Here is a 26,981-nt window from a genome sequence, read left to right as displayed (position 1 = left end):
GCAAGAAAAACATTTTGAAATAAAATTACTGCTGTGATTCATCGGGAAAAACTGATTACTCAAACACTATCATATACATAGTGAAAAAAAACCTTCATTTTTAATCCTTTTAAAGCCTATTCTCTTGGACTTTGCTCTGAAATAGTGCAAGATTCAGCAGAAAATGGATTAAGTTCAAAAACTAAAGGAGCAACAGAGCAAATCTGACTGCCTATTTGAGAAAGCCTATAAAATGTTACAAGCAAAACAGGAAAGCTTGTGTTAATAATGCATAACCCCAAAAAAGAAAAAAAAGCTACCCATTTAATAGACTAATGCTTTTCTCCTTGCAGTTAAAATGAAATAAACCATGACTATTAATCTAGTTAAGACCATGTAAAAATGTAATTTTTAAACATTTACTAAAAGGGGATAGTTCAGTAACCACTCTAAAAATCAAGGCCTTGTGTACAGCAGCGTTTAAATGCTAAATACCAATCTCCTGTCTGTGGAGGCCATTACCCGCCCTGTCACCATAGCAACGCTAACAGTATGCCTGACTTCAAAGACAAAGATGTAATTTCAGACTTCCAGCAGCCAGAGGGAGTGGTAAGAATATTCTACCCAGGCGGTGTCAGCTGATGATAAATTATAAAAATATCCAGGAAGGTTATGAGGCGGACTGTACCACATATCCTCATATTCCTGGGGGAAGACTCAACATTAGTCAAACATGCTGTGAGACAGCAGGAGTAAAACAAAAGTAAACAAGAAAGAAGCTCAATGGAGTCCGATTTTCAAAATTACACAGTACTGAGTTCCGCCTTCCTTTTCTCTTGCTTCCAAGCAAAAATAAAAATAGGTTCTACCATCCCCTTTCTCATTCAAATTGAGAGTGACTGAAGGGCTGCATGCATGTTCCAAGGACTCTGCAACACCACCTCTGTAACTGCTACTTCTGTATTTGTGAAAACTCCAGCATTTGTCAGAAATTGTTTCCAGTACAAGTAGCCGGCTGAGGGGGCAAAATCGATGTAAGCTTATGACACAAGACAGCAGCTATCCTAACTCCTAGAGCCTTTTTTCAACCATGCAATCCAATCCCAACATATTCAAGATATTTTTAATTAAACCTGTGAAGAGAAAACAACAGGTTTGCCTACTGCCAATCTTTGAATTTGCCAATTTACAAGTTTTTTTAATCTTAAAACTAAAACAGAAAAAACACACACACACATACATGGATAAGTAAAGCTGACACAGACAGTGCTGTTTCTTGATTAAGCTACTGATCAGTTTTTAAAATCATCAGCCCTAGTTGAGGGAGGAGGTACAAAATCCTGAGCAAGTGTTTTTCGTAAAGGTAATGAAATACAAAAGAACGAACATCAGAGTTAAATACTTTTTGAAAGACCTCTACAAAGAAGAATTTCCATACTACTAAGATTTTCTTTTACTTGAAGAAAGTTATACATGAATAGAAGGGCCAAAAAATGAACAGAGGCAGTTTTACTATAATTTTTTAAGAATAATTAAATATATATTAAATTCTCTCTTCATTGATTTCTGTTGAATGGATTTGGACTCAAAAAAGTCTGTTCCCTTACAATTACAGGCGTATGGTACAACTGGTCCTTTTTAACCCATCTGAAGAACAGCATCCCCCTGCCCCCCAACACCTGAAAGACTGATAAGTGACCAAATAACAAATCTACCACAGGGAAGGATAGTTGTGGATTTAAGTCAGGACTGGTGTCAAGGTCCTTGCCCCCTACTGGGTCACTGGCCTGTCTCACTAAAGTACAGGGCACAGCAGCCAAAATACAGTCAGAGCTGGAGTTTCTCCCATGGACTTGGTCAGTTCTGCAAGGAGGTGGAAAATTAAACCAGCTTAGGGCTCCTCACTGCTGAAACCCTGAAAGAGAGGTACACACTCTAAGGACAGAGTATGGATTTATCATTTCCTTCTTAGGAACATGTGCCGGTTTGGATATATTATGTCCCCCAAAACCATGCTTTAATGCAATCTTGTGGGGGCAGACTTATTAATCTTTTTGATTAGGGTTTGACCTCTTGATTGAATGTTTCCATGGAGATTTGGCCCCACCCATTCAGGGTGGGTCTTGATTAGTTTACTAGAGAGCTTTAAAAAGAGCTCCAGGCCCAGACTCTGGCTGATGCCAATGCTTGGAGATGCTTCAAGATGCAGACAGAAGCCCAAAGACATTTTGTAGAAAGTCTTTTTGAAACATAACCTGGGAGCCAAGGACCAGCAATGCCAGCCACGTGCCTTCCAGGCTAACAGAGGTGTTCCAGATGCCATTGGCCTTTCTTCAGTGAAGGTATCTTCTTTCTGATTCCTTAGTTTGGACAGTTTTATGGCCTTAAGACTCTAAATTTGTAACAAAATAAATCCCCTTTATAAAAGCCAATCCATTTCTGGTATTTTGCATAATGGCAGCATTAGCAAACCAGAACAGAACACATCTCCAGTTTTATAATATTCTGAAGTCAAAGGGTACATACAAGAAAAACAAATGGCATACATTTTGCCATAAGGTATAAATTGGAATGGTTATGACTATTAAGTAAAATAGTGGAATGCTTGCATTGCAGAATTTAGACCGTCACCAAACTCATCAATTAATTTTGAAACCAAGTCTTGTGCCCAAGGATTAGAAATTTTCCCATAAAATTATAATTGAAAAATGCCAAATTACAAAAAGTGCTACCCACACACCTATCCCTCAAAACAAAGAATAGGTTTATGAAAAATAATCTCTTCAATTAAACTTTTTCTTCAATAAACAGGTTTTTATCGTGCTATATATTTTATGCTTACCAAAGAATTATTTTAAAAAATCAGTGTGAAATGAAAAGGAGCTCAATAACCTACTTTTAGACAGAACCGTTGGGTTTAACTTTGAACTGGAAGTTAAGCAAATTAATGAAAAAATAACCTATCATTTATTCATTTATGTGACCAGATGCCCAGTTTAGGTCCTGGACAATCACCCCACCCAAATAACATGAAATAATTTCTTTAACACTATACCCCCCACCCACCCACCCACACAGAAAACCCATATTTAATATCATGATTCATTTCCACAAGAGCTGTTTATGTTTTTTTAATAGAATAGTTTTACTGAATAATAGAAAAGTGATATTTCTTCCTCAATAAATGTCTCACTTTATATGGATAATTATGTAACCTTAATTTCCCCCCCCTTGCCTTGGTAGTGAGGGACACAACCTTAAATTTTAATAGCTGTTCTTGGTAATTGCATTATCGTGGTTTGCTTCTCCCTTTTTCAAATATTTTTTAAAAATTTTGCATTCTACTTCAAGTAAGTAGTTTTAATGTATACAAAAGTTTTACTGTAAGCCAGCTCAAATCCTTTTTAGACACATATGGGTTATAAATTCTGTATAAAAATATCATAGGATATAAAAATGTTGAGTCACAATAGGACTCTTTCAGTTAAAAGTGGCCATCAGTTTATTTAAAAAATAAATGAATTTATTTCTAATTCTCAGGATACATATTCAAAGAACACCTCACCCTAGCTGTTTTTAAGCACATTTGTAAATTCCCATTTTACAGAATGAAGAAATTGATATCCTTAAATTTTGATCATTAAGTCAGAGTATCTGGAACCTACTTGTTATTAGCATGCCAAAGTAGTAACAAAATTCAACCGTGGAGGCTAACAAATGTATTAATTATTTCATATCTTATATATTTTTACTGTTTTAATAAGAAATTACATTTGTTGGTATATGCAAAAATAAAGCTGGTGATGGTGAATATGATAGGACAGGATATTACAGGATATGACAAGATACCCAGTAAAAATGTTCAGAAAAAGTAAAATTTATTAATCTACTTACAAAAGTGAAGTCATATTCATTTGCTCTACAATTTGCCCAGGAATCTCTTTACTAGCCACCATTGTTGCTACATAGTTGACCAATTAAATGATCATTTGCAAAAGTTTCCTATTTAGAGATCTTACGTGTAATTTAAACATCAATAAATACAACTATCTTATTGAAAGAGTAGCACTAAAAAGGTAGAACAAGCAAGTTTCAAGGTGCTTTCCTCTTGCAAAATACCACCTGTCTACAATGACATATTTTACTTAATGTCACCTTTAATTAACTGCAATGAGAAAAGGCAGAATTCAAAAAGGTTTATCTTCTATATTAATTACTTAGGTATGCCTCAAAAATGGTATTTAGTGAAATAGCTACGAATCTGTAAAATATTTTATCAAAAGGATCAAAGTAGTTACTTGGCTTAAAAGGGAACCTTAAGTTATATTACCTGATGCATCACCTTCAGTCTTCCACAAGATTTGTTATCAGTACAGCGGGCTGTCCCTAGACAACCACTGTGGTTTATATGGTTATCTGTCTCAAAAATCTGAAAACCCTTTGAGAAATCTAAGGAGTTTATCAAAAGCAGACTTTACTGCAAGCAAAGTAGATTTCTATCCACGCCTTTGCTTATGTCTTATTTTTCCTTTCTGTCTTCTTTTAGGGGATTCCACTACTCACTGATAATACTACAAGCTGGAAAGAGCAAGAGAAAAGTAAAGTCAAATCATTGCTGCCATTTTGCTGCCTGTACAAATCCGAAAATGCTTGGAGTGCAGATATGTATAAAACCAGCAGCTAAAATTAATATCTGAATTATCTAAAGTAATATTGGTAATTCTTCATAACTAGTTAACTGTAAGGTGAACTCTAGCGGATTTTTCCTTTTCATCCTCACTTCCCCTACCCACCTCTAACAATCCAGTCTACAGGGCTTAAACAAACTAAAAATAGCAGCACAATACTGGGAAATTGTTTTTAAAATTACAATGTATGTTAATATATTTTCCCATCTTCATGTTCTGTTATATGGTAAATAACAAATGAGAAACAAAATTTTTAAAGATGCAAAAGAATCATGATAGCATTCACACCAACATACTCTGTGTCCATAGTGGTTCCTGGTATTGGGATTACCAATGCACAGGCCAGCAGTCAACAAGAGAAAGTTTTAGCCAAGAGTCAGCTACTGTGACTGTGTCAGCTACAATGTCCTCCCCACACACTGAGAAGGGATGCTGAATCTCAGTGAAATTGGGCGAACTAGCAATCACAACAGGCTGAGGCAGCTACAGAAAGTTCAAAAGGGAAGGAGGGGAAGGGTAAGAAAATGGGCATTTATTAAGCACTGTGATGTGATAAGTACTACATGAGAGGTTTGATATATGTTATATCCCATGTAAATGCAAAGGGCGAGAAGCATCTGGGATGTAAAATTGATAGTATGGGTGAATGTGCTTTGTCAGTCGTAACATGCTTGTTTAGACAAAGTCTTTAAAATCTGATACCCAAAAAATGGGCCAGAATTGTGTCAGAAATGGCTAAAACTTTAGTATCTCGTTTTCATACCTATTTTAAAAACATAAATTAAGCCCAGGTAAAAAGTATTAAAAAAAATAATAACACCCTCAATTAGGAAAGCCAACACAATTGTTACTCTACCACACCAGGTATTTTTAAGTGTTAAGAGGCAGTGTTCTCCTTCACCTAAAACCAATATCCCAGATAATGCACAACGAAATACCCCCTGAACCTTGTACAAAAGGTTAAAATATTATTTTGATATAGTCAACACTGCTTTTACATTTTTAAATATTCAAGACTTCCACAATATGGCAAAATACTTGTGAAATTACACATGCTGAAAGCATGAAATCTGCAACTATATGTAGATGGTTCTCTGAAGATAACATGAAAAAATACATAAAAGTATTTAAATAACAAGCATCCTAAAAATAAGTTTTTAAAATTATTGATTTCTTTTCCTATGGCTGAATGTTTTACAGAAAAGGACAAACACTAATAGGCTAGTAAAAATAATATAAATTTTTATTATTTTTCCTTATTCCTACTTCTACCCAGACATAGGAGACAATCCATAAATGCTTGTTTAATGTAATCGAATTTTTCTGTGTAAAGTGAGATCTTGTGCCTTGAGGGTGCCGATATTTAACCATGCTAGCTAAGGAAAACCATAAAATGCAGTAACTACGAATCAAAAAAACATTTGGGGAAATCTGAACACATATTTATTCAAGGACATTCATGATTTTAATCGAAACTGGCAAAAATAGTTTTATTTAAAGGTGAGAAAGTCTTAGCTGTTACAATTAAAGTTTATGAGGACACTCAGGTATGTATCTTTTTGGCAGCAGATGCATTCAGACAGCTGCTATAATGGAATGAACTAAAGACTCACTACAACTGCACTAATGTATATATTTAAGGCACATTTCCTGTCATTTTTGTCTTCATTTTCCTATATTTGAATTACAGCTAAAAAAAATCTGGATTTGATATCCGAATCAAATTAAATATGTAAAATTACATATATGAACTATTACTGATTTTGTCTGTTTTTGTTAATTGTCCTTCCCTGTTACAATGTGTTCTGTACTACAGCTATAAAAAAGGGATTTAAAATGAAATCTTTACAAGTTAAATCAAAAGTTTTTTTATTCACCCATAAACCAAAACCTTCACTCTTTATGTGGGGAATGAAATGACAGTTCGGTGCTTTAAAAAAAAAGAAAATGAAGGGGGTGGAGAAGAAAGAAAGAAGGGAAGAAAAGGAAAAGGGATGGGAAAGAAGGAGGAAAGAAGACAAAAGGGGAGGGAAAGGGAAGGAAAGGGAAAAGACACGAAAAAGAAAGGAAGGAAGGGGGAGAGAGAAAGACCGAAAGACAGAAAGAAAATAAGAAAAAAAAGAAAGAATACCCATTCATAGTTTAGGATAATCTCTCCAAGGCCCCATTTCCTCTGCAGGGATTCAAACGTATCACACAAAAACTCATGATGGTAAAGCATTTATTACAAAATAAAAAATAACATGGTCTTTCAAAAATAGCATATTAAAACCAGGTCCCTCCACCCCCACATATTCACACATCTTATTATACTAGGCTCTCAAATACATGTACCTACAAAAGAATTCTAAGGAGGAGAAATTATAATAAGTTAGGATTTTCCTCCAAAATGAGTTAGTACAAAAAGAACACAGTGTAAATCATTCAAATGTATACCAAATAAAGCAATATAATGCAACCTGTCCCTACTCAAGGAACATATTAGGATATAACCTTACTGCACTATGCTGAAAGCAAAGAGAATGAGACTAGCCAGGAATCCTAATTGAACTACACATATCGTTTCATTTCTTTCTGGAGACTGCATTCTTGTCACAGTCTGTTATCACACAGCTGGTTGTCCCTCGACAACCACTGTGGTTTATATGGTTATCTGTTGAGTTGCCTATAAAATCTGCTACAAGAGAAGGAGTATTTTAATTTTTCAAGTCATCTTCAAGAATTTAAATAAAATGTAAAGTTATAGCTAATGCTATCACTCCTTCAACTTCAGTTTCTATCCATGACAATGTTTTACCTCTTTTATAAAGGACTATATAAAAATAAAGCTTTGGTAGCAAAGACAAATAGCTTCCTTTCAGGAGTTTTAGAATTCAAGTAAAGTAATCCAGGACTTTTTTTAATCTCAAAAAATCCCTGGGTATTATTTTCTCCCTCTAAACCAACTCCCTACCACAATTTCTCTGTTTTTGTCAGCACCACCACCATGCCTCCCAGTCAGAGAGCTCAAAAACCTCAAAAGCATCTATCATTCATCTCTCCCTTTATTTCAAGAATTTTCTTCCTCTGCATTCTGACTGCCATCACTTTTTAACAGTGTGTTTCAACTTCATCCCTGAGATAATAAAAAGGCCTCTGAAGTTGTCTCTCTGCCTCCAGTGATTATAAAGGCATTTGAAAATGAAAGCTTGGTATAAATAAAAGGCATGGTACAACTCATTTATCTTGGTAATCCAAAAGTCCAAGACTTTCAAAATATAGAATAGGTGGGACCTGGCTTTGTGAGGCAAAATAGACATCAGAAGGCCCTGGCTTTAAGAAGTGCATACGCCTCAAACCTAGGGTAGTTGCTGTAACCATTAGTCAGGGCATATTTATTCTTCTCTTACTAGGAATTGCCAGTGCTAATTAACTGAACTTTCCTTTCTATGAAACAACACTTTTTAAAATGGTGTCCAATAAATGAGGTGTTATAGTATTATATTTCTAAACCAAATTTTCTCCAGATACGGGATAACTGAAAAAGATCAACCACATATTTTTCAGGACCTCAGAAGGTGTTAAGTGACTCGCTGCACTCCTCAACCATGCCAAAATTAAGGCTAATGATCATCCCTACTCACCTCAGAAATTTTTCAAAAAGAAGAAAGCACACAGAGCACAAGCTTCAGGCTGGGGTACGACACTGCTGTACACTGCCAGCCAGGCAGCAGTCACCAGGCTCACTCACTCTCTTTAGGTGCCTTTACCTGTGGAGCAGGGGTAGCTAATGCCACTGCCTCAGTGCACATCACTCTGTGCTTCGACAGGAAGAGAAGTAAAATAAGACTTGTATCAACCTCTCCACCCAAACCCAACCAGTAAGCCATAAAGACTCAAAAACAACACCTGCACAAAATCTAGAAATTTGGGGGGTGGGGGGCATTATCCAGGAAACAGGCTTGATTCTATTTAGGACAAAGGGTGGTTTCATGTCTCTGGCTTGCTAATATTTCCACTCACGGCAAATCTCAATTTAAAAAGTATAAAATGATGACTCAATTACTTTGTAGTATACAAACATAAACCTGGAGGGCCCAGAAGTGAATGGAGACCTGAGGGACAGATCCTCCTGCCTTTCTTCCACCACACTGAAATTAAAACTAACTGCCACATCATGCCTTGGTTCAGCAAACTCTCCACTGGGTTTCAGGAGGTGGGGAAAGGCTTTGCATTATAAAGATAAGACTTCTCTCTCCTGCAGCTTCCTGTTCGTTCTCCCACCCAGGCAGTCGTAAAGACACTTGATAGAGGTACTCACTTTCCAACTTTTTCACATGAACTTTTCTCCTCTTCCTTAAACCTTCATAATCTCAAAGACATCAAGACTGGCAAGACTCATCACATAGGGATTGATAGGTGGACCTGAGCAGTTTCTGAGATGTCAGGGTTGGAGTCCACAAAAAGGACCATGGGTACCCCATGGGTTATGCACTCATGCAACCCCCAAATCCCTAAACATGTTGAGTCTCCCTACTGCAAACACAAATGACACCCAAGAACGGGATGAAGACCATCAAGGGACACATAGGAACCAGATCTGAAGACCCCAAGGGGGTTGCACCTCCCTCCTGCATAGTTAGAAGTGCTTTCCATTTCATAGTTATAAAGAAAGTCTTTTATGTAAAATTTGAATTGGGAAGGTGCTGCGATTCCTAAATCCTTCAGGGAAGGAAGCTGAGGCCCTGAGAAGTGACACAAATGGCTTGAGATGAGAATCTTGGCTGAGACACAGCATGGTCTGCCATTCAGCATCATTATTAGAACAGGTCTCCCTGTCAAATAACATTATTTTATCAATTGTTCCTTCCATACAAGTAATTATGAGCTGTTCATTTTGGTTTTTGTGAGGAGGGAAAAAAAGGCAAGTGATATAAACTAACTTTCAACTCATCATTGTTAAAATGATCGGATGGTAAACAGATACTGCAGTTAAATATTTATATCATTCCAATCTAATAATCAGGTACCATTTAAGTCAAGAGAACTCTAGAAAATGAACTATCAATAAATGAATGCCAGAATTTATTCATTTTAGAATTAGTGTTCTCACATGAATTGAACATGTACAATAAACACAAATATAAACACACAGACTCTACCACAAATGAACACCACCCTGAGCTCTAAAAAAACTCTCAAACGATAGTCCAATACCGAAGTAAAGTGAAAAGATGCCCAATCCACAATGTAAAAAAGGTAAATTTTAGGTCCTGTGGAAAGAAACAACAGTACCTGAACTTTTTTTTTTTTTAATTAATTTAATCTAATGCATTATGAAGGAAAGCAGTTGAGAAAGCTTAGTCACTTTTTTGTGGCTTAAAGCTTTTCTTTCCCTCTTTTATTCCAGGCTTAAACAAAGTTCAGTAGGGCATCAAAACTGCCTGTTTTAAATTACAGTCTGTATTTTAAAATAGAATGCATGCACGGCATGTTCCTGAAGCTAGAGGGTGGGAGTGTTATTCACAGAAAATTGAAGGCTTGTCGAGTCAATAATCTTCTTTCACACAGTAACAATTTTCAGCTAAAATTTCTTGACCCAAACAAAGGAAAACAAGACCATTCAATTATTCTACAACAATTTAGAAAGGCAGAAGAAAAAAAAATCGAGAGACAACTCTCAAATCCCACATTGTGAGGAAAGAAAAGAAAATTTCATTCTCAGGTAAAGACTTTCTCTACATAGATTTATTTTCTCTCTATAACTGACAGTAAATATTAAAAGTAGTTACTTCCAGTCCAAAAGAGACATAAAAGCAAATAACCAGTTCACAAATGCTACTATGAGCTTCTGCTGGTTATGTATCCCCTGTTGTATAAAGCAGATGTATTCCTTCAGAGTTACCCGCAAAGCGAAAATCTGTACATTAAAATCCATTTCCCACCTAACTTGGAAAACATAAAGTAAAATGCATTCAGTGCATTATATAACGGTCATCCCCTGCATAATCTAAAGAGAGCAGATTGACCACTCTAGATAGCAGGGAATGACAGCACCCTGAAGAGAGGAGAAAGATGGCTTTCAGGCTCAATATGCCAGAATTGCAGGTTGTAGAAACATGGGAACACGTACCTCAGAACATCACAGTAATTTTTTTCTTTCTAGCTTAAAGCAAAACAAAACAAACAAAAAAAGTAAAGGAGCGACAATGCTGACAAGCTCTTCTACCCAAGCCTCCATGCCCATCATGCTCCTTACAATGCTTTTTGTTGTTTGTCAGACATACTGAACACCCAACACGATCCCTCTTCCCCTCTCTACACAGAGATCCCCCCTCTTCCTAGAGACGGCGCCAGGCGTGGTTCTGCACTCCTCTGTAGATGGACCTGCCAGTGAGGTCACAGTAAAGGGCTTCCTGACATCACACGGGTCACATGAGGAGCCACAAGGATGTCAAAACTAGCCAGTTTTCTACTTACTATGGCAATATTCGTTTGCTAACTTTCTATTAGCCAAGAATATCTATATCTTTTATCTCTTATTTAATGAGCCTCATTTATCAACTACAGATCATAGCTATCTTTTTATTATCAAAACCAATATCATCTTTTCTTATGCTTTAATTTTGTCTGGTGTCTTTTTTATTGTAATCCTTCATTAGTGTTTTGTAACTAATTGACAGTCATATAAAATGGGGTGAAATTCACAACCACCCATATTTTAAATGGAAATCTTCAGAAAAATTACATTAAAAAGCTTGCCGGGGACATACTTATCATGCTTATAAACTATTTTTAAAAAAATATCCTGGCTCTAATGATTTTAAAATTATTCATTTATTATAACAGAACTGAAGACATCAATTCAGAAGCAATTTGGGGGCAAAAAGTCAAGTTATTTATAAAAGCGAACCCTAGTTACTTTTAAACATTAATTTATTTAGACTTTCCATCTATTTAGTCTGGTTTTTCCTGGAAAAAAATTCCAAATTGGAGAGATTTTATTGAATATTCACTTGCAGAACAAATATTTAAGTAGAAGATCATTTTGTAAGAGAGAGAAACATACCCTCCACTTCCTGCTACTTCCTACCATACTGAAGTTCAAGTATCACCCCCTATTTTCAAACTGATGACCAGTATAACAAAGAACACTTTGGAGGGTAAAAAGATAGACCACCACATTTAAGAGGAATAATTTGTGATGGAAAACAAACACCTGTCATAGTCATTATCACTTTTTATAAATGAGGACTTCAAGGAAAGCCCTTACATGCTCTCAACCTCTACCCAATAAAAAATGAGTCTTCATATGGAATCGACCAAACACAGTAAGTTCTAAGAAAGAAACTGAAGTATGCACATCACCTATAAAACTTCCCCAAGACTTTGAAGTGTGTTTGTGCCTTCAGTTATGGAATTACACAAGTGATTAAATATATATGAGAATCTATTTCTGCTTCCTCCTTACACAGGGGTGCTCACTTTTTATGGTTTCCATTTTAGACTCCTGAAACATTTCTTCTAAAACGCCAAAGTTCAAGACACTCCAATCACATTTAAAGAAAACTGACAATAAACAGCTCATGTACTCAGTTGCACACGGGGACTAGCCATGCTTGAACACTAAAGGAAGCGTGACAATAGATCAGATTTCTCTTTCATTAACTTGTAATTTTTAAACATTCAGAACAATTTGAGAAAGATCAATCAATGGAAGACAGCTATGTTCTTCACCTATTGATGGCAACCATTTAAGCCTAGTTCAAGATACAAATAAAGTTTGCAAAGAGTTCATTTAGCAGCCATATAGCTAATTCTTACCTGGCAGAGTTTAAAATCTTCCAACTAATATGTAAAGCTAACTTTAACAATTTACATCCCTAAATGGGTTACAAATTTGGTAAAAACAAAACAAAACAAAAACAGAACTTGTTTAAAAAGCTCCTTATCTAGCTTTTTCCAAAAAATCGCAGGAACTACATCATCAAATATACATATTTAAAACGTCCATATTGAATATCATCAAGTCACATATGCTTCTAAAGTACATGGCCTTTATCCCTAACCAACATAATATCATTAAAGATTATAAAAATAAAAACAAAAGTAAGCAAGTCTACACACAAAGAGTATCCTTCCTCGGTAAGGGCAGAGCTTCATGTGCTCTGTTGCTAATACCTCAGCCCTAAAACAGTATTCCTGGTAGGCTTTCCAATCATTCTCTTCCATGCTTCCAATATCCTGTTTAACACCCTCTATTTCAAAGAAGAAAACAGCATTTACTACCACCTCCTTCCTTTCACAAAGGGCCAAAAAACACATTTTGTCTAAAGCTCAGTATTTCTTCCTAATTGCGAACTCAACAAAAGTGCCATAAGCACTATTCACCATGAGATTTAGGATTTTTTAGTTAACTGGGAAAGATTAAACCCTTTTCATGTCAACCTGTTCAGATATTTACTATTTAAGGAGAAAGGGGCAGAAAAAAGGATTTTTTTATTCTCTGATGGGCCTTCTAGAACAGCCAACATTTATACACATTTTTTTTACAAAGTCATACAAAGCAGTCTCTTCTTAAATGCTGTCGGAATATGGCTGCTAAATTGCCTGTATTCTGTATTATATTTAGATACATGGAATAATGGACCCGGGTATCTGAAACACAAAACTAGTGGCAGGCCTCTCTGCAGAAAAAAACAAACTAGTTACTTCTAAACTGAGAAATATTAACAACTCTTTAGATCCCTGTGGGGGAAAGCGCTATTTTGCTTAGAACAAGGAAGAAAAATAAAAACTTTTTTCTTGTTTATTCCTTTTGTATATGTTTATATTTCATTTACAATATGTCTATCTGTACTATTTCTGAAATTGTGAATTACCCTTTGTCAATTTATTTTTACAATTAAAAAATAAATCTAAGAAAAAATATTTTCACATTGCTTTTAGCATAATTATTCAAAAGGGCCACTTCTTTTCTTGATGCTTAAGGTAAAACTCAAATGTCACTGTATAACTTTAAAAAAAGGTGGGGAGGGTCTTAAGGAAAACAAAACAACAACCTGTAAATACAGGCTCCCCCTGGTTGGATCCTGCAGCATCATGAGGAACAGCTTCTCCCAATGTCAATAATGTGGAAAGGTTCTCTTTCTCTGAAACTGGAGGAAGAGTGTACTTAAAAACAGGCTTTTGGATAAAGTCTATCAGGCAAATATTTACTGGAAAAAAAACCCCCACAAAAATATAATAAATACCCTGAAAAGATCCTAGTCTAATAGGAGGGAGCAAAGGCAGTTACAAAAATAACTAATAAAAGGATGAATAATAAATGCCACAAGACATGTAAATTGAACAAAACATCCAACGGGAAGTGTCATAAATCGTAATGGAAGGGTATCTTAGAATGTAAATTGAAATATACACAACGTTTATGAAGAAAAGGTGCTAACAAGCCATAGCCTCTTTAAGATCTTTCACTGTGTCTTTTAACCTTAAATGCTGGCTTTATTTCATATCCAAATTAGAGGCACAAAACTACAAAATGTGTTCAAATTTTAAATGATAATACTCAAAGAGACAAAGCTCTTCCAACTAATTTTTGTATCATGTGCTATAAGCTAAGATTTATTAATAATATCAATATATAAGCTAATATATCTCAACAGGAAGAAAGCAGTTTGATTAAGAGTTATAGAAATAAATGGACATTATTAAGAGGAATGTGTTTTTTTTTTATTATTAAGGTGAGGTCTGAGTCCATAATAATGGATAAAGACCTAATAATTATGTCACATTACAATCATATACCGCATTGAAAAATGATGCAGCTCGTGAGACCCACAATTTGAGTTCTATACAAAACTAGAAATTATAAATAGGATGGACTGTCATTAACCTTAAACAAAAAAACAAAATTTTTATCATTGATAGTTGCAAAGAAATATAGTAGCCTAAGTAAATAGACAAAGGATCTAACAGCAAATTCAGATGTGATGAAAATATACCTTCAAGGTATCAACAGCATTAACTCAGCAGAGAATTAAAATACTGTTTAACAGAATACCAAAAATCTTTCTTCAAAACAATAATTACCTTACTTGGGTACAACTTATCAATGTACCAGCCACATAAATAAAATACTTATAAGCGCCATAGAGAATTTGTTTACAAATATTAAGTACTAGTGAAAGAAGAATGGCATACCAAAGTTCTTTTAAATAAAGCAAATTTTCCTCCTAACAGACTGGATGGGTTTTATGTACACCAGCTGGTCTACAGTTGTCTTTTATTCAATAACTGACACTTCTGTACAAGCACCATAAAACCTGATAAAACCTGGAAACTTTGTTCTCTAAGATTACTGAAATGTGTTTGAAGCGTTACAGTCAATCAACATCCTATTTACCCCTGAGTTACAAAAACAGAAAGAAAATACCAATTAAGTTTCTTTTTCTTTAACCACCTTTATAAGAAACTTGTTATCGACAACCTTAAATCATCTTGGGAAGTCAGCAAGGTAAAGATTAAGATCGATAGCAAGCCATTATATGTATACAAACAGATACACACAGAACAACTCAGAAAAATTTAAGCTATTGATGCACACTGTGGTTCAATTCTCAAAATATTTCCATCCCACTTTCCAGTAGCCAACTGAAAATTTGCATCAACACACAATATATTTTCCAAGCTCTATCACAGTACAAATCACCTGCAATTGACAAACCTACAAAGTTGGGTTTCCCAAGAAACATGGAAAAACTATACATTCCACAGCACAAATAACTGGTGAAAAAAAGTGGAATTCACTGTCCACCCTGCTTTCCATGAGTCAGTTTAAATTTTGTAAGAGCACAAGCCAGTTTCCAAATAAATATTCAGCAAACGTGTTTATCAACAGCACACATGCAACACAATACATGCTCACAAAGCCCTGAAGTATCTGCAAAAGAAAAAAGCCCAGAGTATAAAACACAAACCCATCACCTTTTAAATTCTTTCAAAAACCAAATAACTAAGACAATAAATGCTCCAATATGACAACAGAATGAAAGCAAAAAGACTTCATCCCTTTCTACCATAGAAACAAAAGCTATAAAAATTAGGGTTTCAAAAAGATTCAAAGATAGTTTTCACCCTGTAGCTATCACTTACCTTCTTCCCCTAAGGCTACAAATAACTTAAAAATGTTTATGGTATACAATCTAAGTGTCATGTATAACATTCATTACAAATGTTTGTTCTCAAATGTTTAGAACTAATATAATAAATCTTACTTAACGCAAACATACTTGAAATTCAAATAAAAATCATATCTAGCCTGAACTCCCACCTCAAGCAAACCTTTCTAATAGCAATTATTCAGTAATTCTTCAAATCAGAATATTTTAACATGAAAAAAATGTAAAAATATTTATTTGTACAAACTTCTTTTCGTTTATAAGGAAAATTAGGTTCTCACTTAAACTAGGTTCTCTATTTAAAAAGGCAAATAAACTATGATACTCTATAATATTGCCACTACTGTTGCCAATATATACCCTAATCGCCATACACTATTTGCTGGTAAAAATATTTTACAAGCTGCTCATTCAAATTTTAAATTGCAATACTTTCTTCTTGGTTTGAAAAACAAAAAAAAAAAAGACTGGGTGATTTCTCATTAATTAAATATAAAGTTCCAAAAGAAATTCAAAATACTGTTGGATGCCTTATCTCATCATTTATATCCTTTGCCAAGTGGGGTTTTTTTTAAGTTTCAACTCCTACATAGATACCTCTGTTCACCTACCAGAAAGCAACAGGCTTAAGAAAGTTCAATTGCACAACAATAACTACCTGTACACAAAACCAACCAGCCCAGTAAAACCTTCCAATGCATGCCTGGACTCTGAAACAGAGATACCAAAAATGAAACAGCAGACTTCTCCAGGACTACATAGCGCCTAAGAATTATGCCCTAAAAAAGTTAATAAATGACAAAATACATCTGAAATCTAGAAATTTCTCCTCCAAACCTTAATTTAAAGTAGCACAAACAAAATCAACAACTCTTTTTAAAAGTATTTAACTCATTACACTTTCATTTCCAAATCATCACATAAATTTCTTACTGGTAAACTTGATGGTCTTTCTTGTTGTATTAAGTTCAAGTCTTCGTGGTTAGATTTTCCGGGGGCCATAGGAGGTTGAGTTCTAGTTCCATAGCCTTCCTGAGACATGTCCTAAACAAACATAAACAAAAAAGCACTTCATAAATATCTCAATGAGTTAAAAGTTTATTCAGTAACCAAAATCATGAAGGAAAGGCTTGTCACAAACTATCAACTAATGTTACATTTAAGCAGACATATATGCTAGTATTTCTTTAGTACTTTACTGGAAGTAAAAACAGAAAAGCAGTGAATCATCAATAGCAAAAAATACATATAATTCCCAACCAAGTTTATTATGAGACCATACAAACCAAGTATCAAGTCAATAAAAGATGCAGAGGGAGATCAGCTATAGCCAAACCATCTTTAAAACCAGAGCAAACCAAAAGCTCATTTTATTGTTTAATTCTGATTTTGGTTGTATTATTTAATTCTTCTGACTTCTACTGAACTGCCTTTAACATTACCTCCAAAAATGTTAAAATAATCAACAAAAAGCTTATTATCAATTGACTTTTAATATGCCCTTGTAATAACCAAAACAAAAACAAACAAACAAAAAACAAAAAACAAAAAACCCACTATAAGAAGTTACTAAGATCACGGTATTCTGGGGTTTCTACAAAACTAACAGAAACTCAGTTATAGAATTCCTTACATTCACATGGCATAGATTTCAGAGAACCATACTGAAGAATAATAGAGGACAAAACATACCCCAAAACCTGCTGATACATAAGAACCTCATCATTCACATGGTCTTTCTCACATCTTGTCGAACATTTGCTGAAGGTATTCTCCATGGTTTCAGTATTGTAGTGAAATAATATTACATACTCCAAATACCACACCTCACCAACCTGCTGTTTTCCAGCAAGTACCTGCCCAGTGCAGATCTCTAACTGGTTAACTATGTATGCTCAGCCACTAAACATTCTCCCACCATTTACACCCCAAGTCAAGTAGCAGGGTAGAATGTGAAATACTTATTATAGAATGTCCAACTGGCACCAAAAGCTGAAGAACCAGTTTTGGATTTTAGAGAAAAAAAGAGAAAAGAAAATATCACACTTAAAAATAAAATTATTTCCCTTTCCCTGTCAGTTGTTCAAATGCCTCTTGGTATTAAAGAAACATTATATGCAAGTTCTACTTCCCCTGTTAAATTCCTAAAATATTACTTTAAAATTTTATGTTTATCAGTCGATACCCTTTACAAAAAGCTTTTGCCCCACCCTTTTTTCTCACATAGCATACACTTAAAATTACATGCTTTCTAAACCAAGATATTTCGGACTAATAGCTGGTAGAACAAAATATACAAGCTGTACAAACTAGATCTGCAGTTCGCCCCTGCTGGTGGAACTACTTTTAACCAGGCTTTGGAATAAAGGCGAATGTCAACAATCCAGCATTGTCACAGCAACGCTCCTTCCCTTTACACAAATCTCTAAAGAAGTCCATCGACATAAAAATTAGATCTAACATCTCACAATAATGTTTAATACTTAGTACTAAACTTTTGTAACAGAATCAAATCCCAGTTGCCCAGGTTTTTATTATATAACAACAATAAGGTGAGGTATCAATAAGCACACGCACTCAAAGGATACTTAAAAGGGCAGCCCTGCAATCCGGTTGCCAGCAGAGGGTAACAATTAGGCTTGTGCGGGACAAAAGCTGAGGCTGAAAGGTTATTACCACTCTCAGCCCCAGTGCCCCTCCACCAGGCTCCTTCTGGATCCCACACTTCCCCACAGTGAACGGGCTTCCCACTGTGCACCCTGCAGAGTCCTTCAGATTAACATCAAGGATTTCAAATCAAGGAGGGCACAAGGCCTCCATTCAGTGGCCTTCACCCGGTTACAAAATCCCACAAAGGTGCAGGACAGCCTCACAATGGGCGAACAAATGAGCAGACCGCAGCCTCTCCTCCAACACCAGCCCGTTCGCACAGTTTACCGCAGGCTCCTGCGCTTACTCTAGGAGACTTCGGTGAGGGAACGGTAACAAGGGCTCCTATGCCTTAGGCTTATTAGCCTTTTAAATTCCTTTTTATTTTCTCCTTGTAGCTAAATGAACTGCCTTTTAAAAGAGTTGAGAAAGACCATCACAACTACATTGAATGCACATTTCAATTTAGATACTGTCCCATCTAAAATAAGCACCACTGAACTAATAGACTATGAAAGCCATCAGAGAAATGTACTATGACTTTACATTTCACTTCATAGGGCTTTAAAAGTTCAAAATAATTAGACTCTGCCAAAATCGCAAATACTATTCCTAACCTCAAGAGGCTTTCAATTATTAAATACAGTTGGAAATAAAACCACAACAAAATTTAGTGAGAATTTTCTGGAGATGGAACTGATTCTTTCTCAATTTAAGTTGTCAGAACGTAAAGATGAACTTAAATGAGCAAGCCTATGGAAAAGTACCATATACCTGTGACTATAACAGTCACCTAGACATAACTTACAATGGACTAGAAAGTCTGTGTTTAGCTGATTTAATACAAATATAAAGGTTATATCCCATAACAAACTTAAGCCTTTTCACCTTGAGTGCTATACTTACTTTTTGTCATGTAATTATTTTCACTGAGAAGACTAAATAAGAATAAGTAATTTAATAGACAATAAGAAGGCAATGCCAGCATAAAAAATACAGAATACGCTCAGCATCACACTTCATAAACACCAACAAAGCAGCACAGTTTTACATTTTACAACAACATAGCTCTCATTGGTTACTTGTGAAATTTAAACTAGTACATGTACAAATAACTACTGCCATTTATCTGACATACACATAAAAAGTTCTTTGGTTTTTTTTAAAGGCTATATATTGTGATTGAATTGCAATCAAAAGAGCCTAGGATGAGGACTGTGCTTTGCTGTTTTGGAATTCTTTATTGGTATTATGTCTTTTCCTCTCACACACACACTTTTACCCAACCATGGGATCTTTCCTTAACCTTACTTTAAGAGTCAAAGATAAGAAGGCAACTGACTCACAAAACAACAAAACTGTGAGAAGAGCCTGAGGTGGGTTGTGTGCATATTTGTTTAAGAAGTTTTCAAGCAAATTGTTTGCACATTCATATATTATAATATGAAACAGGACCAAGACAGAAAACACTAGTATTCCACCTATATTTTGAGAAAGGGTAAGTTCAAAACTATTATATGGGTCTAGTGCAAAGGCCAAGAGCATAAGAGCTTCTGTTTTCTTATATTATGAAATCAATTAAATACTAATGGCAACATGAGACTCTGAGGGAAATGTGAAATAACTAAAATGTCAAGGACACATTTTTTTAAAAAAATAATAGAAAGGAAAAACATTTCCATAGTATAAATTTAAAAGAAACAAAGCAATAAACAGTAAAAGAAAAACTGCCTTCCTCCCAGAATCTCCTCCACAAAGGTTACTACTGCTGAGATTTTTTTTTAATTTATCTTTCCACAATCTCTGAATGCATAACCAAGTATGAATGTGAATATAAATCCTTTTTCTTTTAAACACAATTGGAGTGTGAAAGTCTACTTCAGAGATCAATCTATATCTGCACCTAAATATCTACTTTATCTTTTTCTCATGGCAACATAGCATTTCATCATATCTCTGTACTGTAACTTATTTAAAACCAGTCCCTTCCAGATGGACACAGGTTGTTTCCCATCTTTCACTACCTCATAGAGCACTATAATAGACATCCTTGTATGTAAGACTTCATGTGTCTTACATGTATAGTATATAAGACTATATTTCTGTAGCATAAATCTCTACAGGCCGAGTTCTGTCAAGAGATTCATACATTTAAAATTTTGATAGATACAGGCAAAGGAAGTATCAATATACACAGAACAAGCTTTACTAAAGATGTCTGTTAGCATCTCAATACAATTAACCAAAATTTTTTAAGTAGCACATCTAGAAGGAGTGTGGGGAGAGAAGACAGTAACAAAAGAAAAAAAAGAATTTAAGACACAGACTGTAAATTAAAGGAAGATGGTAGGTACAGGTGTGGAGAAGGAACACCCCAGTCCTCACAAACAAATGGCAATGGTATTCAGTAAGCGTTTGATAAGAATAACCACAGAAACTAACAAAAATTGGTTAAAAAATAGTCCAACATAGAGCTTCAGGTCTAAAACAAAAAGCAAAAAGGAGCAACCATGACTTCTGGATGTACAGATGTGCCAGAAAGAAGATGGCCACTTAGTGTTATTCCAACAAGCTACAGCAGGGGGGTGGGGAGTGGGGTGCGGTGGTGGGGTGGTGGTGGTAAGGATTTGAGTAGTCATAAAATCCTGCAATATTCTTGTCAGAATTACCTCTTACTCCTTTTCTTTCCCTGCTTTCAGAATGCCTATCAATTCCAACTACTAGAGGGAATATAAAAAATGTTGCTGGCATGCAAGACATATTAGTGGGAGTGGAGAAGGATGGGATCCCCTTTTTCTACAGAGAAAGGGGTGGACACACAGGGTTGCCACGGTCACGTAAAATCATCTTTAAGCTTAAGAAATTGAGTGTGCTGCTCAACTCTTTTGTGTTTGGAGCTAAATGAATTGAAAATATCCTTTCCTAAAGGTAAGCAATACAAATCTATAAATAATCCATAAAATAAACACTTTCAAAATGGCACACTCCTTACCCACTTGCCATCACAGGAAAGCCCCAGTGGAAACACTGGTAACAAGGACAGCTTATACCTGCAAGCACTGACTCTGATGGGTACACTGAAGTGTATCCTAACAACCACCCTGTGAGAGAGCTCCGATTATCATCTTAATTCTAACCTCTGAGGAAACAAAAACAAATCATCTGACAAAGGCTACACAGATAGTATATGACTGCTATCTATATTAGAGCATCTCAAAGTGACAGACAAACCTTCACTTCCAACATGAATGTACTTTAGAGACAACTGGAAGCTTCAAGCACTAATATAGAACAAAAGAGTTAATGTAATTTTATTTTTAAAAAAAGTATCATCCAAAGCTTCCATATATTCTTTAAATTCCCTCTTCAAAAATAATCATCTTAAATATTAAATGTGGGAAGCATCCAAATCACTCAATCTGACTGAATGGCTTCTAAAAGATCACACTTAGAATTGGAAACAACAATGCAAAAACAGATGTATGCATACAAGCACATGAAACTGAACAAAACTTGGGCTCATGTCCAAGAATATCTATCAGGTTAACAGCTAAAATGCCTGGTAGCAATGTGCTAGAAAACACATTTTGCCGTTTGATACTGGCAGTCTTAATGCAAAAAGATGACCACGAAAGAATATAGTAAAAAAATATACTGAAAATTAAAAGGGAGGTTAAAGACTATACAGAGACTCAATGGTTGCTAACATTAAAAGAGGAAGATAATCATTAAAACATTCTGTACCTCCTAATGAACAAACATAACACCAACAATGAAATATTCTTGCCCCCCCCAAAAAAAATGAGTTTGATAAAGCCTATAGATCAAACTGCAAATTTACAGGAAATAAAAAGGACCAAGGAACATATTAAACCATAGTGAAGGAATCGGGAAATCCCAAACTCTGAGAATCTCGATTAGACAAATGACCTAGTTTCTCCAACAACTAAGCTGTAAGATAAAATTAAAAAAAAAAAAAAAAAAGGTAGAGAGGAAGAAAGGGAGAGGACATAGAAGAAAATCCTAGAGATTAAACAAGATTAAGTAGGAACCCACTACTTAATAAATCAAGCCCTCAACTTGAGGCCTGCTCTTGCAAAACTTGGGGCTGTAAATGGGAGGCTGAGCCCTCCTATAATTACGCCTAAGAGGCACCTCCAGGGAACCTCTTTTGTTGCACAGATGTGGCCTTTCTCTCTCTAATCCCAACTCGGCAAATGAATTCATTAACCTGCCCCCAATGAGGGACATGACTCCCAGGAGAATGAATCTCCCTGGTGACATGGACATGATACCCAGGGATGAGCCAGGCCCTAGCGGTGAGGGACTGAAATACCTATTTGACCAAAAGGGGGAGGAAAAAAAAAGATAACAAGCTGAGGTCACAGTGGCTGAGAGATCCCAAACAGAGTCAAGAAGCCATCCTGGAGATTTCTCTTATGCACAAGCTCCAGCTAGATATCCCAAATGGCCACAGTATGCCATGCCCTTATCAAAAGTAGCCACCAAATACCTAGCTCCCTCCCTGAGATTCTATAAAAGACTCACTCGCTAAGTTTTATCTCTCAGAAACTTAAAGCTACCTGAGTGTTCCTATGCCAGACAAGTCCTAAAACCCAGAGGCAATAGCCTCTTTAAGAACAACAATCAGATGCAGCCCCTTCCCCATGCTGTCAACACCCCCTTTCAATAGGAACAAGTTAGGGTGCTCACTGCTTAGACACCACTGAAAATGGAGAAAGAGACTGAGAGGAAACAGTAGCAACAAACAAGATAAGATTTAACAAAGGTCTATGAATACTGAAACTTTATATACATTGAGATGCTGTGGTGTTGGAATAGCAGGAAGGAGGTAAATGACATGGTGAAACTGTAACCTATAACATCCTTTGAAATTTGCTCTATAGCTACTCACTGAATTGTGCTTTGAAAGTCTTTGCCTTTCTGTATTTACCCTATAATTCATAATAAGGAAAAAACAAACTGTGGAACTGTAACCCATAACAATTTTTGAAATTACCTATATAACTGCTGTATATCCAAAGTTAACACCTTTCTGAATGTATGTTATATTTTATGATAATGGAAATAGCTGAAGTTGTGGAACTGCGACCCAGGAAATTCTTTGGAATTTGCTCTTTAACTACTTGTTAAATTGTACTTTCAAAGTTATCACTGTTACGTATATATGGTAAGTTCATAATAAAAAAAAATGCATTAAAAAAATACTGGTGTTGAAGGGGTGAGGGAGGGGAAGAGCCATATAATTGTTGAAAGATGAGAAATGGGTGCATGGGGTTCATTATACCATTCTGCCTACTTTTGTTTATGTTTGAAATTTTCCAGTTAAATGAAAATGAAGTCAATGGCATGAAAGACTACTTTAGGAATCAAGAAGCAGGACTGAGCTATGGAAGACAGTTTGGCAGTTTCTCAGAAAACTAAGTACAGAATATGATGTGGCAACCCTGCTACTAGGTATATACCCAAAAGAATTGAAAGCTGGGACTCTTAAGACATTTGCACACTGATGAGCATAGTGGCATTATTCACAATTGTCAAAAGATGGAAGCAATCCAGGCGTCCAACAACCAATGAATGGATAAACAAAATGAGGTATAAACACAGGATGAAATATTAAGCCATAAAAAGGAATCAAATCCTGGTTCAAATGACAACATGGATGAACCTTGAGGAAATTATGTTGAGTGAAATAAGCCACAGACAAAAGGGCAAATATTGTATGATCTCACTGATATGAAATAATTAGAATAAGCAAATTCATAGCCAGATTCTAGGGGCTGGGTTGAGAATAGGGAATGGGGAATTAACGCTTAAATTGTGCAGAATTTCTATTTGGGTTGATTATAAAGATTTGGTACTGTATAGGATGATGGCAGCACAACATTGTGAATGTAATTAACAGCACTAAATTATATATGTGAATGTGGTTAAAAGAGGAAATTCTAGGTTTTATATGTTACTAGAATAAAAGCTAAAAGAAAAAATATAGGACTGTACAACAAAGTGAACCCTATTGTAGATTATGGACTATAGCTTATAGTACAAATTTTTAAATGTTCTTTCATGATTTGTAACAAATGTACCACACTAATACACTAATGCAAGGTATTAATAATAGGGAGTATATGGGAACTTGGTATTTTATATATTTTATGCATGGTATTTCTGTAAATCTAAAACTTCTTGGGCAAAAAAAAAAAATTAACTAAAAAAAAAAGTAGCACTGAGAACGTGAGACTGACCCCACCTTTACTCTGAGATTATCATATCTTCCTACTTGGTCCCCCTTTGTTTTAGTTACCCAACTGCTAAATCACGTACCATGCAATGCGTTAGCTTAAACAACAGAATTTATTGGCTCATTGTTCTGAGACTAGGACAAGTCCAAAATCAAGGTGTCAGCAAGGCAATGCTTTCTCCCCAAAGACTATGGTATTTTGGGGTTGGCTGTTGGCGATCCTTGAGGTTCCTCGGCTTTTCACATGCAATGCACATGGCAATGTCTTCTTTCTCTTCTGGGTTCCTTTGACTTCCAGCTTCTTGCTTCTCCAGTGGCTTCTCTCTATGGCCTTCTCTGTAAGGTCTCCAGTAATAGGATTAAGACTCATGCTGATTCAGTCAGCCACAACTTAGTTAAAAATAACCTCATGGAAGGGTCCTGTTCACAAGGTGCTCATACCCACAGAATGGAGTAAGGTTAAGAATATGTTTTTCTGGGGTACACAACTCCGAGCCACCACAGTCTGCCTTCTGGATCCCAAAAAGACATGCATTCACCACATGTAAAATTCAGTCATTCTATCACAATACCCCAAAAAACTTAAGCCATTTTAGAGCAGTGCTAAATCCAAAATCTCAGCAGAATTAGTTATGGGAGTGCTCCATTCTGAGGAAAAATTCCTCTGTCTGTAGACTTGAAAACCTAGAAAACCTAGTATACCTTCTTCCAATATATGGGATAGAACAAACATTACCATTCTGGAAGGGAGAAATTGAAAGGAAAACAGGAGTCATGAGTCCCAAACAAGTTCTAAAACTATCAGGGCAAACTTCATTAGATTTAAAGATCTGAGAACCATCTATGGATCAACATTTTGTCCTCCAGGACTGATGAAGTGACAGCCCCACCACCTTCAAGCAGTTCCTCAGTTGGCCATGCCATGCTCTCCTTTACACAGGTGTAAAGTCCCCACCCTATCCAAACATCAGATGGTGACCAGGCTCTCGGCAAAAGCCCCACCCTGTCAGAGTACTGGGGTAGTAACACTCTCCCTGAATAATGGGGGTGCAAGGTCCACCCCTCCAAGCACTGTGCAGACCTGCCCTTTCCACATACGTCAGTGGGCCTACTCTCTTGGCCCAAGGAGACCTTTGCCTCCATGATTCTGTCCTTAAAGGCATTCTTCCTCCGCTTCATCCCTTCTCTGTCTTTTTAGTCCAGGCTGGCAGTGGTTCTGCTCATATAAATTTTGCAAAAACCTTATTGGCTTTGCATGCAGTTCAAACAAGTCCAATCCAACAGACAGAAGGACCTTCCCCAGATCCTTCATGCATAACTGTATTTCCAGTCCTGACTTCTTCTGAAATGGCTGGCTGTATCCATGTTCAGCCATACCCTCTTTAGCAAAGGGTATTCAGTTAAACCCTCACTCACACAGAACCCTGCTCCCTGGGGAGTCACTTACCAGAAGCTCAGTGTGGGTGGGTATGTGTGTGTGCGTGTCCCTGAGAGAGCAGCTTCTGGCCCTAGTCTCAGAGCACACTACCTGGAAAGGGTCAGAATCTCCCAAACCATCAATTTCTGGTTTCTTTGTGCTTAGGAGTTCAGTTCTCAGCTTATCCCTTTCCTCCTGCATTTTACTATAAGCTGCCCAGAGAAGCCAGGCTGTACCTTCCACACTGAGCTTGGAAACCTCAGTTAAATATGCAAGTTCATTGCTTAAAAGTTCCACTTTCAGTTCAACATCAGAAAAAAATTTTGCCAAGTTTTCTGCCACTCTTTAACAAGGATCGCCTTTCTTCTATTTTCCAATAAAACATTCACCATTCCTTCTAAAGCGTCATCAGAAGTACCTTTAATATCCACATTTCTACTGACAGTTTCTTTAAAATAATCTAAGCTTTTTGCATCAAATGCATCACAATACTTCCAGCCTTTACCCATTACCCAATTCCAAAAATGTCTTCCACATTTTTTGAGCATTGTAACAGCAGCACCCTACTCCCCATTAAAAAAAAAAAAAAAAAGTTTTCCAGCTGATAAAACAATTACCATAAAATAGATTGGCTTAAACAACGGGAATTTATTGGCCCATGATTCTAAGGTTAGGAAAAGTTCTCAGGCTAGCAGAAGTCCAAAATCAAGGCATCAGCAAGGTGATGCTTTCTCCCCAAAGACTGAGGCATTCTGGAGCTGGCTGCTGGTGACCCTTGGGGTTCCTCGGCCTTTCTGTCACACAGCAGTGCACATGGCAGCATCTTC

The 26,981-nt window shown here is 36.1% G+C and overlaps 1 protein-coding gene across 8 annotated transcripts in view; it reads right to left on the bottom strand.

Moving 5' to 3' along the window:
* ARID1B (AT-rich interaction domain 1B) overlaps nucleotides 1–26,981 on the bottom strand; it is a 510,581-nt gene that overhangs the window by 299,432 nt on the left and 184,168 nt on the right. For all 8 annotated transcript variants that reach the window (XM_037820312.1, XM_037820294.1, XM_037820340.1 and 5 more), the window contains exon 4: nucleotides 16,760–16,870. In XM_037820312.1, the coding sequence (XP_037676240.1) occupies nucleotides 16,760–16,870 (111 nt within the window). The remainder of the gene's footprint in view (nucleotides 1–16,759; nucleotides 16,871–26,981) is intronic.

Source organism: Choloepus didactylus, chromosome 2 (assembly GCF_015220235.1).
Source record: "Choloepus didactylus isolate mChoDid1 chromosome 2, mChoDid1.pri, whole genome shotgun sequence".
NCBI lineage: Eukaryota > Metazoa > Chordata > Mammalia > Pilosa > Megalonychidae > Choloepus > Choloepus didactylus.
The sequence above is the reverse complement of the archived record's forward strand: the minus strand, read 5'-3'. Positions and strand labels throughout refer to the sequence as shown.